The sequence below is a fragment of the Trachemys scripta genome, unplaced genomic scaffold (assembly GCF_013100865.1).
Source record: "Trachemys scripta elegans isolate TJP31775 unplaced genomic scaffold, CAS_Tse_1.0 scaffold_31, whole genome shotgun sequence".
Lineage (NCBI taxonomy): Eukaryota > Metazoa > Chordata > Testudines > Emydidae > Trachemys > Trachemys scripta.
The window spans coordinates 40,796-60,748 of NW_023260517.1; the positions used below are offsets into that span (position 1 = coordinate 40,796).

Below are 19,953 nucleotides of genomic sequence, written 5' to 3' on the forward strand. Positions count from 1 at the left end.
CTCTGTGTGCCTGCCTGCCAGTCTGTCTGTCTGTGTATATCTATCCTTTATCTCCCTCTCTCCATGTGTTACAGCCTCAACCTGCCAGCGTCTCCCCTTCAGCCCAGCCTCTCCTGCACAGGGAAAACTCCCCGGCCAAATGCAAACAGACACTTCGTTATTGTCCTTCAAACAGGGCTGGCACAACCCATTAGGCGACATAGGAGGTCACCTAGGGTGCTAGAATTTTGTGGGTGGGCACTGCGGCGGCCGGATCTTCGGCTGCCCCAGTCGTTGTCGGTATTTTGGGGGCGGGACCTTCCGCCGCCTCTGATCGGGGTGGCATTTTGGGGTGGGACCTTCCGGAGCCTAGGGCGGCAGAAAAGCTGGTGGCGCTCCTGCCTTCAAATATCAGCTTAAAAACCCCTCTGGCATATTATCCACGGAGCCCAGCCTGCTGATCACAGCGGAGAAGATGACGAACTGTGGTCAGGGGCACTGGAACAATTTGTGTCGTGGGGGTGCTGAGAGCCGTTGAACCAATCTGTGAACCCTGGAAATGATGGAAACCACGTCAAGCCAGGGGCTGCGGCCGCCCTCCAACCCCCCGAGTTCCAGCACCTCTGGGTGTGGCTATTCCCCTCGTCCTTTCCTTTTCCTTCTCTCTCTAACCCCAATAAAAAAACCCCAAACAATTCACATGATAAACAAAGCTGGGGCAATTCTTCACCACATTCATTGGTTTGTATGTTCCATCCTCCTCCTCTTCCTTAACAGAAACATGCAGCACTACGTGCTTTTATAAAACCGAAACTCTACCCAAAGAAGGCACTGCACTGCACTGCGCTGTGGCCACGTTGGGTGCTGAGAGCCTTTGATCCAAACTGTGAACTCTGGATATGATGGTAACCGTGTCAAGCCAGTGGGTGCGGCAGCGCCCCCAGCCCCAGCACCTCTGGGTGTGACTATTTCCCTTCTCCTTCTTTCCTTTTCCTGCTTTCTCTATTCCCAGGAGCCCCCAACCCCCAACAATTCATATCATTCACAAAGCTGGGGCAATTCTTCCCCGCATTCATCCTCTTCCTTAACACAAACACATAGCAGCCCATGCGTTTATAAGAACAAAACCCTACCGAAACAAGGCACTCCACTGCACACCCGGACATCCCTCTCTGGAGAGCCTGACAGAGAGAACAAACCACACATGGGAAATATTAGCCACAAAAGAAAGGCTCTAAGGTACTGTGGTGATAAGGGAGGGGAAAGGGCCTAGATAGAACACAATTGAAGAAATTGGAATAGGACAGGAGAGAAGAGAAGAAACTGGAATAGAATAGAATAGACGTTCCCTTAGTCTGTTTGTGTCTGGACTGTAGGTTCTTCAAGGCAGACATTTTCTCTTTCTATGTTCATCACCAGCCAATGAGGCCGTGTCCCCAAGTGGCATTACACTGACAGAAATATTCACCACTCCTAGTGACAGTGAGTCATGGGAGCAGTGGAAGGAAGGGTGAGCATTGCAGCTATAGAATGACGGGTCTGTTTGTTTCAGTAACTCATTGGCATTATTTCTCTCCCCTACCCCAGGAATGAGTCCCATATGGGACTGGTCAACCACACTCTGGTGACTCATTTTATCCTCTTAGGGATCCCCAACACCGACGGCCTCCAGACCATCCTCTTCGTCACCTTCTTAACCTTCTACCTCTGCACCCTGCTGGGCAACCTGCTCATCTTCTCAGCCATCCTTGCTGACCGCCGCCTGCACACCCCCATGTACTTCTTCCTCTGCAACCTCTCCATTGTAGACCTTGGATTCTCTTCCATCAGCACCCCTAAGTTGCTGGCCAACCTCTGGGCTCAGAGCAGGGTCATCTCGCGGGGCGGGTGCATGTCCCAGGTCTTCTTCTACCACTTTCTGGGCAGCACCGAGTGCCTGCTCTGCACCGTCATGGCCTACGACCGGTACGTGGCCATCTGCCACCCGCTGCGCTACCTGCTCATCATGAACTGGAGGGTGTGCGCCCTCCTGGCCGCCGGCACCTGGATCACCAGCTCCTTCCACGCCACCATCCTCACCAGCCTGACCTTCACGCTGCCCTACTGTGGGTCCAACGTGGTGGACTATTTCTTCTGTGACATCTTCCCGGTGGTCAAGCTGGCCTGTGCAGACACGTACATCATCGAGACTGTGACCTTCACCAACACTGGCATGGTGCCCATGACCTGCTTCCTCCTCATCCTCACCTCTTACGTCAGGATCGTCTACTCCATCCTGAAGATAAACTCGGCCGACGGGAGGCGCAAAGCAGCCTCCACTTGTGGCTCACATCTGGCGGTGGTGACGCTGTTCTTCGGGCCCTGTGCCCTGGTCTACACTCAGCCCCAGCTGAGCACAGGGATGGTGTCCGCTGTGCAGCTCTTTGGCTATGTGGTCACACCCATGCTGAACCCGGCCATCTACACGCTGAGGAACAAGGAGGTGAAAGCGGCTCTGAGAAAACTGAGAGGGGGTCAAATGCCTCCACGTTGATGTGCAGCAGCTGCAGGGGTAGCATGTGGGTCTGCATAGAAATACATCGACAAACAGATCTGCATGGCTGCTCTGTGGCTTTTTTGAACCTCTGTCTTTCCCCATCACCATACAACCCCATCTGTCAGGATCTCTACAAATCATGTAAATGTTCCTAAAAATACCTACCTGTCTTTGACATGCAGTAAGGCTGATTTTTCCAAAGCTGCCTAAGGGATAGGCACAATCAGTGTGCACTAAAATTAATAGGAATTTGAGATCCAGATCTTGTAGCTGACTTTGAAAATCTCAGCCTTATTACACAGATCTGCGGAAGGAAGTGCAGCATCTTCTGAATGTGCAAGAGGGAAGGGAAAAAAATTCCCTTCATCTTCTGGCATGAATCCCAGCTCACCAGGCACCTGTCCTAGGTACTTGCCTAAAGTTCCTGGGTGAACAGTTGGACTTTTCAACATGCCCTGAAGATCAACGGATTTGTGATAAAATTTGCAAAAATCACTTAAGTGATTTGGGGACTTAACTCCCATTTTCAAGTGCTGGGGGTATTTAGGAGTCTAATTCTCACTGAATGGCAGTGGGATTCAGGCATCTGCAGACCAGATTTTTTAAGGCATTTAGCCAGTTACTTTCAATGGGAGTTAAGCACCTAACCTATTTAGAAGCCTAATGTGCCTAGTGGGATTTACTAAACCGCTGTAAAGCTAGACAGTAGGCCAGATTTCTAAAGATCTTTAGGCACCAAGTAGGATTTTCAGAAGCTTTTACAAAAGATTTTCTCATTGAAATCAATGAGAGTTAGCTATCTAGGGCCTGATTTTTAAAGGTGTGACAGTTACGGCAATTTTCTGGATAAACTTATTGAATTAAGTTTAATCCCTTTGGGGTCCATTGTATTAAAAATACAATTGTGTATGTGTTATTGTGGATTTAACGGAACTTTCCTAGAGACTGACTAATGTAATCCTGGGGAAATGTTAGGAACTTCTAAGAACTGTTTGGGACAGTATGTGTGAAGGGGGCCAGGACATATTTGGGAAGTCTCTACTGATTACCTAGTCCTGGAAACCCCAGATCAAAAACCCCCATCCTGCATAAAGCATGGACTAAACTTGTCATGACGGAGCTAGTTCTGAACTGAGGCTGTTATAAGCTGGTGACCACAGAAGAGACCCCATTGTGGGGTCTGAAGGACTAATCACCCGACAGAGTCCATGGTGGAGCTGGGGTGATCTCTGGTAAGTTTATTACTGTGCACGTAGGCACTTTTATTAACATAAGAACATAAGAACGGCCATACTGGGTCAGACCAAAGATCCATCAAGCCCAGTATCCTGTCTCCCAACAGTGGCCAATGGCAGGTGCCCCAAAGGGAATGAACAGACAGGTTATCATCAAATGATCCATGCCCTGTCACCCAATCCCAGCTTCTGGCAAACAGAGGCTAGGGACACCATTCCTGCCCATCCTGGCTAATAGCCATTGATGGGCCTATCTCCCATGAATCGATCTAGCTCCCTTTTGAACCTCCTTATAGTATTGGCCTTCACAACACCTGCTGGCAAGGAGTTCCAGAGGTTAACAGCACATTGCGTGAAAAAATACTTTCTTGTGTTTGTTTTAAACCTGCTACCTATTAATTTAATTTCATTAAACCTGCTACCCTTGTTCTTGTATTATGAGAAGGAGTAAATAACACTTCCTTATTTACTTTCTCTATACCACTCATGATTTTATAGACCTCTATCATATTCCCCCTTAGTCGCCTCTTTTCCAAGCTGAAAAGTCCCAGTCTTATTAATCTCTCCTCATACAGCAGCCGTTCCATACCCCTAAACATTTTTGTTGCCCTTTTCTGAACCTTTTCAAATTCCAATGTATCTTTTTTGAGATGGGGTGACCACATCTGCACACAGTATTCAAGGTGTGGGCGTACCATGGATTTATATAGAGGCAATATATTATTTTCTGTCCTATTCTCTATCCCTTTCTTGATGATTCCCAACATTCTGTTCACTTTTCTGACTGCCGCTGCACATTGACTGGATGATTTCAGAGAACTATCCACAATGACTCCAAGATCTCTTTCTTGAGTGGTAACAGCTAATTTAGACCCCATCATTGTATATGTATAGCTAGGATTATGTTTTCCAATGTGCATTACTTTGCATTTATCAACATTAAATTTCATCTGCCATTTTGTTGCCCAGTCACCCAGTTTTTTGAGACCCCTTTGTAACTCTTCACTGTCTGCCTGGGTCTTAACTATCTTTAGTAATTTTGTATCATCTGCAAATTTTGCCACCTCACTGTTCACTCTTTTTTCCAGATTGTTTATGAATATGTTGAATAGGACTGGGCCCAGTACTGACCCCTGCGGGACACCATTATTTATCTCTCTCCATTCTGAAAACTGACCATTTATTCCTACCCTTTTTTCCCTATCTTTTAACCAGTTACCAGTCCATGAGAGGACCTTCCCTCTTTTCCCATGGCTGCTTATTTTGCTTAAGAGCCTATTTTAAAATATGTTTTCTCTGTATTGCTTTTACCTTAAAATAAAATACGCTTACTTAGGGAGAACTGTGTGAACTTAAAACGGAGGCAATTACACTGTGCACCACCCCGGGGGGTGGGGGGGGGGAAAGCAAAGTCGGGCTGCTTAGGCTGGCTGGCTTTTGAGGGAACAATGCAGTGAAAGGAACTGCTCAGCCTGGAAAGGCCCCAGTCAGGAGGGAGAGAGATGTGGGTCTCCACCCAACAGCTAAGGAGCTGGAAGCCCGAGAGAGATGCTCCTGCTGGACCAATAAGGGGAAATACAGGTGCAGTTACTCTAAACTGTGACCAAAAGTTGGGCCTAAACATCACGGTCCATTTGAAAATCCCACTACGTGCCTATCTGCATCTTTAGGTGGCAATATACCTTTGAAAATCTGGCCACGTCCGATTGAATTTCAGTGGGAACTGGGCTCCTGAATGGCTTTTGAAAATGGGACTTACTCTCCTACGTTAATTAGGAGGTTTTGAAAATGTTACTCACTACATAGATAAAGATAGAAAGATAAAAAAGGAAGAAAAAATGCTAATAGATTTAACTGAGGTGAGAATGCTACATTCATCACATACAATGTATTCTGGATTTGTGGTGCTTATGTATTGTGTCTTCTGCACCTGTTGCCTTGAATTTTGAGTAACATGCAATACGCATAGAACCTAAACCTGGGAATAAAATGGGGATTTTTTTCTTCTTTCCTGCCCCCAGCTGTTGTGTCATTGGAACTGGTCATTAAGTTTTCTGTGCTTTTTCTAGTTCTTGAAATTAAAAATAAATCCGAAACCAGTGTCTGGAGACAGCTGGGCCCATTTATGAGATCGACAAAGAACAATTGAAATCTTAGAGAACAGCAAAAATAGCTGGACTTTAAAGCTGGAATTTCCAAAGAAAGTTAAAAGTCTATGGCAGTTAGACACCAAGCTCTTGTGAGGTGCTTTTGAAATTCCCAATCTAAAGCAAAAGTGTGAGATGAAGTTCACCTGGGTGTGCAGAGGGTCAACTCGCCGGTTCTATACCAACTTCCATCCTAAACCATTTTATACTTGAACAATTAGCCTGACAAACTCATCAGCACACATTATTATTGAGGCCAAGAACGTAGTAGATTTCAAACAAGGATCAGAGATTGATCCGGATAACAAGAACATCTTGAGTTATATAAAAGCCAGTCGTCGTCATCATCATCATCATCATCATCAAGGATGAGTAGTAAATTTTCCTTTGGAGCTTTTCTTTGGTGGAAAATTGGGTTTTCAATGGACCTGCCCAGGGGTAAACATCAGCATCACCCACTAGATGGGAATATGACTCTCTACTACATCAACCCACAGTGAACTGGGCACCAAGGAAAGTAATACTGCTGGTCCAGAAAGGTGTAGAAATCTCACTACATACAGCTATGTCCATATGCGGCCAGACCCTCTCTGGTATAAACCGACATGGCCCCATTGACTTCAATTTACACCAGCTGGAGACCTGAACCATTGACTCCAGTGGAGCTATGGTGGGTTCACACCAGTTGGAGATCTGAACCATTGACTCCAGTGGAGCTATGGTGGGTTCACACCAGTTGGGGATCTGAACCATTGACTCCAGTGGAGCTATGGTGGGTTCACACCAGTTGGAGATCTGAACCATTGACTCCAATGGAGCTGCAGCCAATTTATGCCAGCTGGGGATCTGTCCAATAATGCCTAGTGGTCTGGCTCGATTGTGGTGGGCACTGTGCAGAGTCAGTCCTTGTCCTAAAGAGTTTATAATCTAAACAGCCTTAAGGAAGTGCCCTAGCCCCATTTTACAGATGGGAAACCAAGGCATGCACAGAGCAAGTGACACAGGCTATCTGGAGTCCGACTCCAGTGCCTTCACCTCAGACCCTTCCTTCTTTGGGAATTGCTGGGGGTTATTTTTTGAAGCACTGATGTGCCTACGGGCCCCTTTGTGCTGTGTGCTGCACAGAGATAGAGAGGCCGTATGGGCCCGGAGGACAGGACACAGCAAGTGCATGTGGCATACTGAGGGCGGGGGTGGGGTTTACAAAAATAAGACCATGTGGTGACAGACGTCATTTTATTTTTAGGAGTTGAAGAGCTTTGACAGTTCCAAGGGGTGGGATAATGGGATGTTCGGACCAATGGTCTGATGCTGTTTAGCTGTTCCTGTATCCCTAAAACATGTTAAACACCTCGGATTCTGCCCCGGGACCCCTTCTTAGATGAGCCTGACATTCTGTTCTTTTCCCTTCTCCTTGGATTAGTACATCAGAGCCAGAGTCACGGACCAGGACCCCACTATGCCAGATGTTCAAACATGGGACAAAAACCCAAGCTGCCGATCCCATCACCTCCCATTGTCACATGCAGACCCCATGCAGTGGTTAGAAAACCTATTTCTCTGGCTCCCATAACTGAACTCCTCCTCATTCTCCTCCCAGTCGGTAGTGACTTTAGCCTCACAACCCTGGGTGTTGTGTGGTAGTGAAATGACCCGCATGGGGAAACTGATGCCAAGGGACTTGCCCAAGGTCATACAGGGAAATAGAACCCAGGAGTCCTGACTCCCAGCCCACCCTGCTCTTACCACGAGACACGACTCCCTTCCAAGAAACAGAAATGCAACCCAGTAGTCCGGAGTGCCAATCAGCGCCTCTAGCCATAGGAGCATTGGAACAAATTCCAATAGATCCCAGGAGCCTGGAGTTCAATAGTTAGGCCCACTCCCCTCCCAGAACCAGGGACAGAACCCAGGAGTCCTGATGTTCATCTCCAGGACCCTCTCTCCTGTCCAGTTCTCAGGCAGCTCCTGCTGGCAGCAGGATAATCATGGCTCAGGCCCTGGCAGTCTCCTGCCCCCCAGTCTCATGAGGGCAGCTTTCATCTCCTTGTTCCTCAGCGTGTAGATGAGGGGGTTGAGGAGCGGGGTCACCGTGGTGTAGAATATACCCACCACCCTGTCCACGGGGTGCTGGGACCCCGGCCTCAGGTAGATGAAGACCAGGGGCACGTAGTAGGTCACCACCACGGTGAGATGTGCCACGCAGGTGGAGAAGGCCCGACGCCTGCCCTCAGTGGAGCGGATCCTCAGGATGGCCGAGACAATGTAGACATAGGACGTCAGGATCAGCAGGAAGCAGGTCATGGCCACGAATCCCACGTCGATGAATGTCACCAGCTCGTTGAGCGCTGTGTCCCCGCAGGCCAGCTTCAGCACAGCCGGGATATCGCAGAAGATGTAGCCTACCTGGGTGTCCCGGCCGTAGGGCAGGCGGAAGGTGAGTGCAGTCTCTATCAGCGAGTGCAGGGAACCCCCTAGCCAGGTCCCCGCTGCCAGGCACAGGCAGGCTCTGCGGTTCATAATGACGCTGTAGCGCAGTGGCTTGCAGATGGCCAGGAAGCGGTCGTAGGCCATGACCGTGTAGAGGAAGCACTCGGTGCAGCCCAGGAAGTGGAAGAAGAAGAGCTGGGCCACGCAGCCATGGAAGGAGATGGCCCCGCCGCCCGACAGGAAGCCGGCCACCACCTTGGGCACCACCACCGAGGAGACCGTCATGTCCAGGAAGGACAAGTGGCAGAGGAACCAGTACATGGGCTTGTGCAGCCGGCGCTCCCGGGCCACCGCCAGCAGGATGAGCAGGTTCCCGCACAGCGTCAACAGGTAGATGAGGAGGAAGAAGAGGAACAAGGGCACCCGCAGCTCTGGGGGGTACGAGAGCCCCACCAGGATGAAATGGGGGATCTGGGATCTGTTCCCACACTCCATTCACTCCGTTTGTGTCCCTGCCAGTGAACCTGCAGTGTTTATAATTAACAAAGGGCAAAATGGGTGATTTCTGCATGGGCATTCAGAATAACACTCGCGTACGGGGCTCAGAATCAAACCCAGGTGTCCTGGCTCTGCACCTGCTCCAACCCACTGGACCCCACTCTCTTCCCAGATCTGGAGATAGAACCCAGAAGTCCTGACTCCCAGCCTGCTCTGTTTTAACCCATTAGACCCCACTCCTCTCGCAGAGCTGGGGATAGAAGCCCAGAGCAAAATACAGACAAATTCCAATGAGAAACAAAGCACACATGGTTAGCCGCGAGGGTGATTAACCCTCGGAACAAGCTCTCAGGGGAAGTGGCAGATTCTCTGTCTCTCGCTGTCTTCAAGACAAGAGCACTTGCCTCTGTGGAGGATGGCCCTTAGTCAGGCAGGAGTTGCTGGGCTTGGTGTAGGGGTAACTGGGTGAAATTCTATGGCCTTTGGTACCCAGGATCATCCTGGCCTCCTCTAGCCTTAAAATCTCTCTCTGTATGACTCTCCATGGCTGTGCGTGGTACCTGGCCGTGTGCTTGGTGGGATGCTGCAGCCAGCGCTCTAAGCTGCTCTCTCAGCTCTCCCTTTCCCTCGTGAAATCCCTCCGATCAGACACTTCACACAGGAGCTGGGTTCGATTCGAATGTGAAGCCCGCCTCAAACCAGCCGGACTCAGGGTCTTTGTCCCTACAGAGCATTACCCCAGAGCTGCCCACTGCAGGTTCCTTGCATCTGCCTCCTAAGTAATTGGTACCAGCCACGGCGGAAGACCAGGCTGGAGGGGCCCCAGCACTGATCCGATCAGGCCGTTTCTCTGTTTCTAGCAATCGTTTCTCTGCTCTGTTTAGTTTTCCCTTCAGCTCTGACATGTCCTTTCTCTCTGCAGTTTCTTATAACCTTGCACCTTCTCTCTGTTCTTCCTTGTGCTCTCCTCCCTTCCCCCCTTGTGTATCTCTCTCCTTCGGGATCCCTCATGGCTGGGCCAATATTAAACTGTTGATGTTCGCTGTGTTTTTAAGTACATATAATGATGCCCTCCGACCACGACTGGGAAGCTCCACTGGGCATTATTAGCAGTGTTGTCTGGGCACAGTGAAGAGGGTCTGTGCATTTCATTAGTGAGGAGAGTCTGTGGTCTGGCTAGGCTGGACTGCAGAACGCACCTGGTGCTGACGATGATGGTTACACCAAAGGTCCTCCCAATGCAACGATTCTTATAGAAAACTGCTTATAGAGAACGCTCTGAGCCAGGCCTGAGCCAGGGCTCTGCAAGGGGATGCTGCTTTGCACAGAGTGGAGTGGGTGTCCCTTCCCTTGGTGTGAGTGCCGACCCCAAGGTCCCAGCAAAGTTCTAGGGGGTGCTGTGCTGCAGGGAAGGGGTGGGGCCCTGTTCTCTCTGGGTATGTCTGAACAGGGATCAAAAACCTGCAGCTGGCTTGGGTCAACTGACTTGGACTTGCAGGGCTCTGGGGCTAAAAAACCCACCACCAACAAAAACATTCCCTCAGTACATTTCTCAGCTCGGCCCCAGTCCGAGCATCTACACAGCAATATTTACCCCTGCAGCTGACCCAGGCCAGCCACCGGTCTTTTATCCCTGTGTAGACATACCCTCTGAGTCCGTTTTGGACCCAATGTCCCAGCACAGCAGCTGGGGGCGCGATGCTGTAGGGGGTGCTGTCTCCAGAGAGTCAGTGTGAGCCCAGCGCTCATGGCACATTTTGATCCAAGTCGATGTTTTAACCTTCATTTCCTGTCTACACTCTCACTTAGACAGTTAATTACATTCTAGTCCTAGAGGCAGCTCTAATGTCAAGCAGGTCGTAGCCCCAGCTAGCACGACTCACCAAAGTGTCATGGGAGTTAATTCCCTCGTGTCTGTTTACACTGAGCAAATTCACTTTGATTCTTGGCTGCATGTCTGTCAGATTATACAATGGTGGGTTAGCTTTCAAAGCAGGGCTACGTGGGAAAACGTTTTTCCATCCCAGGAGAATTTCTGGCATTTTGAAATTTTTCAGATCGAAAAAAGCAAAATCTCCAAAGCGTTTCTTAACCAAAAATCTCTCTCAAAAAAAGTTCACTTTGAGTAAATCAATGTTTCTTATTAATCATTTTTAAGTGTTTTAGTCAATACTGACCTTTCCCCTTTTTTAACAATTCTAAACAAGGCATTGTTTTGACTCAAAACCCCCACAACTTTTTGGGTTGACAACATTGAAACAGGGTGTTTCTACAATCTTGAAGATTTTTATTTGAGTCAGGTGTTTCACTGAGCCCAGCACTGTTTCAGGAGCAGTTCTGGTTTTGCAAAATAGACATTATCCTACCAAAAATCCACAAACAAAACCAACCAACCAACCAACCAACCCCACACCAAACACCAGAAAAAGCCTCACCAGCTCTAAGTCAAAGGTTTGTTTTCCTGGCATCTGGCGGAGCTAAGTGCAGAGTTGGCGGAGCGTGAGGAGACTCTGAAGGATACAATTTCTACCTGAGTGCTTGCATTGCCCTGGGTCCCTCGATTTACACCAGTGAATCTCTCCTCCCTCCTGTCAGAGAGGAAAGGGTTAGTCCGTTTCACAGGCTGAGGGCCAGAAAGGTTGTCAGGAATTTTCATAGGGGCCCAACAGACTTAGGTGCCTCCTTTGACCTTTCCAGCATAGGTGACTCACCCAGTGTCTGGGCAGATCTTGAACCCAAATCTCTTGAGCTGCACGTGACCCATAATAAACCATTTACAGAACAACAACTTCCATTACTCCTATGAAATCCAGGAACTCTGCTATACAGGGCTGCTGGGGGGGGGGGGGACCAAGTGGGGCAATTTGTCCCAGGCCCTGGGCCCCACAGGGGCCCCCTGAGAATATATGGTATTGCAACTTTTTTTATGAAAGGGGCCCCCAAAATTGTTTTGCCCCAGAACCCCTGAATCCTCTGGGCGGCCCTGCTGCTACATGTTCCAGAGTGCCACATACCAACAGCCTCGCTGCTAACAAGCCATGCACTCACGGAGGCGTGTCTCCTTCACAGAGCACTCCTGTAACACGGCCCAGTGCTATGACTGCACGGGTGTCCCTTGCAGGTGGAAATGTCTCTGTTGTTTCTGAAGGACCCTGGCCCAGAACCTGAGCGGGTGAAAATGGGTAGCTGCACTTCTATTGGATTGCAATGGAGACCTAGAGGTGAAAGGCTCCGTGAACGAGTCTCTGTCCAGTGCTCCCAGTGCTGGACCAGCCTGACAGATCTCATTTATACTGTTAGTGTGTGTATGGTGGTTGCACCTGGAGGCCCAGCTGGGAATGGAGCCCTATTCTTCCAGGGGCTGCACAGACCCAGTAACAGGTCGGGACCACACTGGGTCAGAGACTGCACAAACAGTGACAGCGACTGGAATCCCACTGCACAGACAAACCCAGAGTGACTGTGCTTGGGGACCCCACTGCGCTGGGCACTGTTCAGACCTACAGAGCAACAGAGATCAGGACACCGCACTGCTAGGCACTGCACAGATAAATAGTAACAGAGATCAGGCTTATCACAGGGCCACTCACCACTACGGCACCTCGTCCTGACTGCTCTGGGGATTAGCTCCTTCCAGGCCCAGCACTGAGACCGGGACCCCACTGTGCCAAGCACTACACAGACACACTGTAACTGAGACTGGGACCCCACTGTGCCAAGCACTGCACAGAGACACAGTAACTGAGACCGGGACCCCACTGTGCCAAGCACTGCACAGACACACAGTAACTGAGACCGGGACCCCGTTGTGCCAAGCACTGCACAGACACACAGTAACAGAGACCGGGACCCCGTTGTGCCAAGCACTGCACAGAGACACAGTAACAGAGACCGGGACCCCGTTGTGACAAGCACTGCACAGAGACACAGTAACTGAGACCGGGACCCCGTTGTGCCAAGCACTGCACAGACACACAGTAACAGAGACCGGGACCCCGTTGTGCCAAGCACTGCACAGAGACACAGTAACTGAGACCGGGACCCCACTGTGCCAAGCACTGCACAGAGACACAGTAACTGAGAGATCCCGAGTGGCCGCGGCGCACACGCTGCTTCTCCCTCTCCCTCCCTCCCTCCTAGGCTTGAGAGCCTGCGGGGAGGAGGCAGGGCTGGGGATTTGGGGAAGGGGCGGAGTTGAGGTGGGGCCGGGGGTGGGGTAAGAAAAAAACGGGGGGGGGGTGGTGTGGCCAAAATTGATTTTGCTTGGGGCGGCAAAAATCCTAGAGCTGGCCCTGCTTTTCTCTGAGCCTACTGGGCTTTGGTTGGGTGTGTCTGTGCAGCTCTTCTAGGCAGGAACTGAGGACTCAGCAGAGGGCCTGGTACACCCCGTCATGGCTCATTGCTCCCGGAGGCGCCTTTGAATTTCCCAGTGGTCACCCATAGAGCCTACGGCTGAGCTGGGAGTGGAATCCTGTCTCCTGAGTCACCGCTTGCCCATGATAAACCATTTACAGACTGTAATGGTGAGTCTGATTGGTCCTACAAAGGCCAGGAGCTACACTATGTGTCCTTGAGCACCATCTACCTGCACCTTGTCTAATACCGAACGATCTACATGCAGGGAGATGAGGCAGAAGAGGTAAAATATCTTTTATTGGACCAACTTCTGTTGGTGAAAGAGACAAGCTGTTTAGCTACACAGAGCTCTTCTTCAGGTCTGGGGAAGGTACGAAGCTACAACAACAATGCAAACAGCCACTTACAGACAGGGATCCTGCATTTACAGAGCAGTCTTGTAACACAGCCAACTATTTTGTGCTTCTTTTGCAGGTGCAAAGGTCTCTGCCCACCCAGATCTTTAGGTGGTGAAAATGCTGTTTCGATGGCTACTTATCTTGTTGAGACCCCCATCAAGACAGCCCCAACCCCATAATCCCTTCCCAGAGGAGGGAACAGAATGCAGGAGCCCTGACTCCCAGCCTCCCTTGCTCTACCCCATTAGACCTCATTCCTCTCCCAGAGCCAGGGTTAGAACCCAGGAGTCCCAATTAATCCTATCATTGGTGCATAGCTCTGTTGCTGACCCCTGTGCCCAGGAGTGAATTTCTCTGCACTATCCTGCATGGAAACACCTGTCTCCACCCCAGTCGCCTCACAGCCCTCTTGATTTCCTCATTCCTCAGGGTGTAGATGATGGGGTTCAGTGCTGGTGTCACAGCTGTATAGAAAACGGTGGCCACCTTCTGCAGGGGGTGGCCAGGGGTGCGCTACATGTACACAGGATGCAGGGGCCGTACAGCAAGGCGACCACGGTGACGTGGGCAGAGCAAGTGGAGAGGGCTTTGCGCCTCCCCTACTCGGAGTGCATCCGGAGCACAGCTGTGACAATCCGGATATAGGAGCCCGGGATCAAGTCCAAGGAGCTGAGGGCCACCATCCCGACGTTGGCAAAAAGGACAGCCTCATTTAATGAGGTGTCGCCGCAGGCCAGCTTCAGCAGAGGCGGCACGTCGTAGAAGTAGTGGTCCAGCTGATTGGCCCACGGTAAGGGAGCCGGAAAGTGAGGGATGTCTGTAGTGCTGAATGTGGAGACCCTGCCAGGCATGTCCCAGCCACCAGCCGGACACACACCCTCTGGTTCATGGTCCTGCCATAGTGCAGAGGGACACATGTAGCCACGTATTGGTCGTAGGTCAAGACCATCAGCAGGAAGCACTCGGCGCCTCCAAAGAAGTGGAAAGAATACAGCAGTGCCACACAACAGCCAAAGGAGGTGGAGCGGGAGCCCACCGGGAAGTCAGCCAGCATCCTGGGGAGCATGACGCCGGAATGGCACATGTCCAGGAGGGACAGCTCGCTGAGGAAGTAGTACAAGGGGGAGTGGAGCTGAGGGCTGAGTCTGATGGTCAACAGGATGACAAGATTCCCCAGAAGAGTCAACAGGTAGATGGCTAGAAAGAGCAGGAAAATGCAAACCTTCCATTTCTGAGCCTCAGAATATCCCAGGAGGGTGAATTCCAGCCTACAGGTGACATTCTGCCTTGCCATTTGTCCCTTCCTTGGGTCCTATTGCTACAGGCCTTTGTCTGAAAATGATGTGATTTAGTGAGGAAGAAGCACATCCAGCATGGTGAATTTTCTGAGAATTTACAAGTAAATCTTGATTGAGTGACTGATGAGGAGGCTGGAGAGAGAGATAGATAGATAGATAGGGGGTGGATGGGGATAGATAGATAGATAGATAGATAGATAGATAGTGGGGGTGTAGATAGATAGATAGATAGATAGATAGATAGATAGATAGATAGATAGATGGTGTATGGGGATAGACAGATAAATAGATAGATGATAGATAGATAGAGGGGGTGTATGGGGATAGATAGATAGATAGATAGATAGATAGATAGATAGATAGATAGATAGATAGATAGATAGATAGGGGGTGTATGGGGATAGATAGATAGATAGATAGATAGATAGATAGATAGATAGATAGATAGATAGATGGTGTATGGGGATAGATAGATAGATAGATAGATAGATAGATAGATAGATAGATAGATAGATAGATAGATAGATAGATAGATAGAGGGGGTGGATAGGGATAGATAGACAGACAGACAGACATATTCCTCACTCTTAAAAAGAAGAGCACTGTGGCTTGCCCAGAGTTCAATTTAGTACACTATTCTGTCTCCAGTGATAGCCAGTACCAGTTGGATCACAAATTGAATATGAGATAACAATGTAAGAAACATAAGAATGTTATGAGTCAGATCAATGGTCAACCTAGCCCAGTATCCTGTCTTCCGACAGTGGCCAGTGCCAGGTGCTTCTGAATAAATGAACAGAACAGGGCAATTATCCAGGGGTCCATCACTTGTCATTCAGTCCCAGAATCTGGCAAGTCAGAGGCTTTGGGTTGTGTCCCTGACCATCTTGGCTAATAGCCATTGATGGACCTGTCCTCCATGGACTCATCTAATTCTTTTTTGAACCCAGTTATACTTTTGGCCTTCACAACATACCCTGGCAATGAGTTCCACAGGTTGACTGTACGTTGTGTGAAGAAATACTTCCTTAGGTTTGTTTTAAACCTGCTACCTATTAATTTCATTAGGTAACCCCTAGTTCTTGTATTATATGAAGGGGTAAATAAAATTTCCTTATTCACTTTCTCCACGCTATTCTTGATTCTTTAGACCTCTATTATATCCCTCGTTAGTCCCAGTCTTTTCAATCTTTTGTACAGAAGCTACCCTTAATCAATTTTGTTGCCCTTTTCTGTATCTTTTCCAATTCTAATATATCTTTTTTGAGATGAGGCAACCAGAACTGCATGCAGTATTAAAAGCATGGGCGTCTATTTTCTGTCTTATTATCTATCCCTTTCCTAATGGTTCCTAACATTCTGTTAGATTTTTTAACAACTGCTGCACATTGAGTGGATGTTTGCAGAGAACTATCCACAATGACTACAAGATCTCTTTCTTGATGGGTAACAGCTAAATTAGAACCCATCATTTTGTATGTATAGTTGGGATTCTATATGTCACGTTATCTGATCAAAATATGACCACATAGATCATTGTTGCAACCACTGTTATATATTTGCAACAAACCTTGCACAAAATGTGGGATGTAAGATGTCTATTAAAAACTTATGATTTGCTGTTTATGATTATGCTATCTGTACACATGTATCATTTTTGTACTTGAAGTTATGAGCATTGGCTCTATTGTTGTATTTCAAATGTTTGCTCTTGGGGTAATGCCCACAAGGTATTTAGCCAGCACATCTTGGAGAGACTATCAAATTAAGTGGCTCATCAAGAAACACTTAACTGACAATGGACCATGGGGATGCCCATCTACTCTGAATGGACGGTCCTGTAAACGTGCTGTTTGAGGTATAGGTAATGGCTTCTACTGTGGCCAAACCTTCATGTGTGGACATGTGACTCTGAACTCTATCTTTATCACCTGTAATTTTCCACTAGCTGTGCTGAGGGCTTTGTTTGAGACAATGTGTTTCCCTCCAAATGGCAGAAGCTATAAAAGATCCTGGAATGGAAACCCCTCAATTTTGCCTCTTTTCTGCTCCAGCCTCTGGACTATGAACTTACACTAATGGAAGCGTTCTAACCAAGGGACTGAGGTTCTTCCAATGATTTGGAAGCAGCCAGAGACTTGACTTAAGCCAGCAGTTTATTCCATCACTGCTACGAGCCTGAGCCCAGAACTTTGCCATTACTGTATGTATTTGACTCCTTTGACCAGTTTTAACTCTCACCTTTCTTTCTTTCTTTCTTTCTTTCTTTCTTTCTTTCTTTCTTTCTTTCTTTCTTTCTTTCTTTCTTTCTTTCTTTCAATAAACCTTTAGATTTTAGATACTAAAGGATTGGCATCAACATGATTTTTGGGTGAAATCTAAGTTATATATTGACCTGGATGCATGGCTGGTCCTTTGGGATCAGAAGAACCTTTTATTTGATGAAATTGGTTTTAAAAAACACTCATCTTTAAAACCACTGTGTTTTTTTTTGGGGGGGGGGGGCGTGATACAAGAACTGGAATACCTAAGGAAACTGCTTTTATGACTTCTTGTTAGCCAGTGTGGTGAAACAGAAGCTTACTTTTGTTCCTGGTTTTGGTATATCTTATGGAGGAATAGCCATTAGTTTAGGGTGTGTCTATCCTATTTCTCAGCAATTTGTCCTGAATTTGGTATTCTAACTTGTGACCCACTGAGGCATGGTTACATCATGTACATTTAGCATTTCTCAACATTGACTTTCATCTGCCATTTTATTGTCCAGTCACCCAGTTTTGTGAGATCCCTTTGTAACTCTTCCCAGTCTGCTTTGTATCCTCTGCAGACATTGCCACCTTACTGTTTACATTGTGATGCAGTTGCAAAAAAGGCTAATATCATTTTGGGGTGTGTTAACAGGAGTGTCGTATGTTAGACATAGGAGGTAATTCTCCTGCTCTACTCACAACTGGTAAAGTCCCAGCTGGAGTCCTGTGTCCAGTTTTGGGCATCACACTTCAGGAAGGTGACAAGTTTCAGAAGGGCAGCCGTGTTAGTTTGTTTCAGAAAAAACAACGAGGAGTTTCCTATGACACCTTAAAGACTTACAAATTTATTTGGGCATAAGCTTTCGTGGTCTGGAACCCACTTTATCAGATGCATCTTTCAAACTATAAGGGTAGTTAAGGACTGGAACAGGTTTCCAAGGGAGGTTGTGGAAACTCCATTATTGGAGGTTTCTGAGTAGAGGTTAGACAAATGCCTGTCAGGGATGGTCTAGGTATATTTGGCCCTGCTTCAGAGTGGGCAGATTGGACTAGATGACCTGTCAAGGCCCCTTTCAGTGCTTCAGGGGATCATGTAAGATGCTCTGCAGTGGTTAGTTATGGGATTACCTGTGCACAGGTGAAGTATTTTCTTAACCCACATTGTGGAATGGTTGGTTCGTTTCCTGGAGCCGGAGATTTCACATACCCTGCTGTGCTCAAGTTTTGGATGAAACAATTGAAACAAAGAGTAAACCTTTGAAGAAGAAGGTGCTTTTATCTTTCTTCACTCACTCTTGGGACAAGCTCCCGGAAGAATGTAGCAGAGGCATCAGCCTAATGAGCAATTACTGGATTTTGCATCGTTGCGGTGACATGACAGCTAGCAAAGATTGTTCAATATTTTAATGTATGAACAGTTTCTTTTGACCTAGGTATCTTTATAATTATGGAGGTGGTTGACCATGGTTTCATTGTTAAGATGGAGTCGAGACTTTACTCCTGGGGAAATTCTGCGCTACTTCAGCTTTAATGAGCTGCACATATTTTTATTTTTTTGCGCAGAAAAAAGCTTCTGTCAAAATATTGCTGCAATTCTGCCTTTTGCCCACCAGAGGGGTAAAAAAATAAAATAAATGGAGATATCCCATCTCCTAGAACTGGAAGGGACCTTGAAAGGTCATTGAGTCCAGCCCCCTGCCTTCACTAGCAGGACCAAGTACTGATTTTGCCCCAGATCCCCAAGTGGCCCCCTCAAGGATTGAACTCACAACCCTGGGTTTAGCAGGCCAATGCTCAAACCACTGAGCTATCCCTCCCCCCTGTGGTGGTGATAGAACAAGGCCCAGCTCCCCACCAGCTAGGGAAGAGAAAGAGCCTGCCTTCTTCACATCACCTGTTGGGCCAGGTCAGGAGACAGGGTCTATGGGGAGACAGACAGCGTGGGCTGCTGGGGGGTCAGACAGGGGATCATAAGGCTACTGGGAGAGGACAGACTGGTACAGGGGCTGAATGGGAGTGGAGGCACAGAGCCACAGAGGAGAGGGAGTGCAAACCCACATGGTGATGGGGGAGGGGGTGCAGAGCTACATAGGGACAGAGAGTGGTTGAGTGGGGGCACAGAGACACGTGGGGGTGGGGGAGGGGGTACAGAGTCACATAGGGACAGGGGGAGGGAGTGAAGGGTCACAGGGGGATGGGAGTGGGGGTGGAGGAACACATGTGGACAGGGGATACAAGGACACATGGGAATAGGGGAAGATGTACCTGACTGAATGGGAGAGGCTAGGGGTCAACCAGGGTCTGCATGGGGGAAACTCCCTAACAATCCATCCCTGCACCCCCCCAAAAAACCTGTTCCATACTTTTCCCACCCATATCTGACAACCCTCCAAGTTCACACCTAGGCTCCTTCCCAGCAATTTACTTCCCTCTCCCTCAGCTCCTCCATTATCCCTGATTCCCCCAAGCCTTTGCACTGCTTCTGAGAAGTGCAGGAAATATGGTTATATATTGTAGTTTGAATGAATTATTACTCAGATTCCATACTAGGCATATAATACAGAACTCTATTTGTCAAAAAGCATTTCCTGAATCATTTTTTGTGTTACAGAATACTTACTTACAGGTATTTTGAAATAAATGACCATAAATAATTCAAACTGGTGTGTAGAGCCCTGCACGGATACAAATTTATATCCACGGATGAGGATGTCCATGGATAGCAATTGGTATCCACTGATCCACAGGGCTCTACTCCCAGGAAACGCAACAGCCAAGGAGAGAAGAACTTGGTGTCGCCATTCCCAGGAGCCAGCTCCCCATGCTG

At 48.3% G+C, this 19,953-nt stretch overlaps 2 protein-coding genes and 1 pseudogene across 2 annotated transcripts; 1 reads left to right on the plus strand and 2 right to left on the minus strand.

The window, feature by feature from the left end:
* Positions 1-1,579: 1,579 nt before the first annotated feature.
* Positions 1,580-2,512, plus strand: LOC117870542 (putative olfactory receptor 10D4). Its single transcript, XM_034757731.1, has one exon. It carries the CDS (start codon positions 1,580-1,582, stop codon positions 2,510-2,512), a length of 933 nt encoding a protein of 310 aa, XP_034613622.1.
* A 2,049-nt stretch (positions 2,513-4,561) lies between these two features.
* On the minus strand, positions 4,562-8,822 carry LOC117870540 (olfactory receptor 10G6-like). Its single transcript, XM_034757730.1, has 2 exons — positions 7,932-8,822; positions 4,562-4,582 (listed from the first exon to the last, which is right to left on the minus strand). Exons 1-2 carry the CDS (start codon positions 8,820-8,822, stop codon positions 4,562-4,564), a joined length of 912 nt encoding a protein of 303 aa, XP_034613621.1.
* Positions 8,823-13,882: 5,060 nt separating this feature from the next.
* LOC117870527 lies at positions 13,883-14,873 on the minus strand (annotated as a pseudogene).
* Between the last annotated feature and the right edge of the window lie 5,080 nt (positions 14,874-19,953).

Bases quoted from the DNA above. Each gene is read 5' to 3' on its own strand.
- LOC117870542 (XM_034757731.1), top strand. From the start codon at position 1,580: ATGGGACTGGTCAACCACACTCTGGTGACTCATTTTATCCTCTTAGGG.
- LOC117870540 (XM_034757730.1), bottom strand. From the start codon at position 8,822: ATGGAGTGTGGGAACAGATCCCAGATCCCCCATTTCATCCTGGTGGGG. The intron at 4,583-7,931 runs GCCCTCATGAGA...GAGATCTTGGAG, and splicing joins GGAACAAGGAGATGAAAGCT to TCATTGTGGATAGTTCTCTG.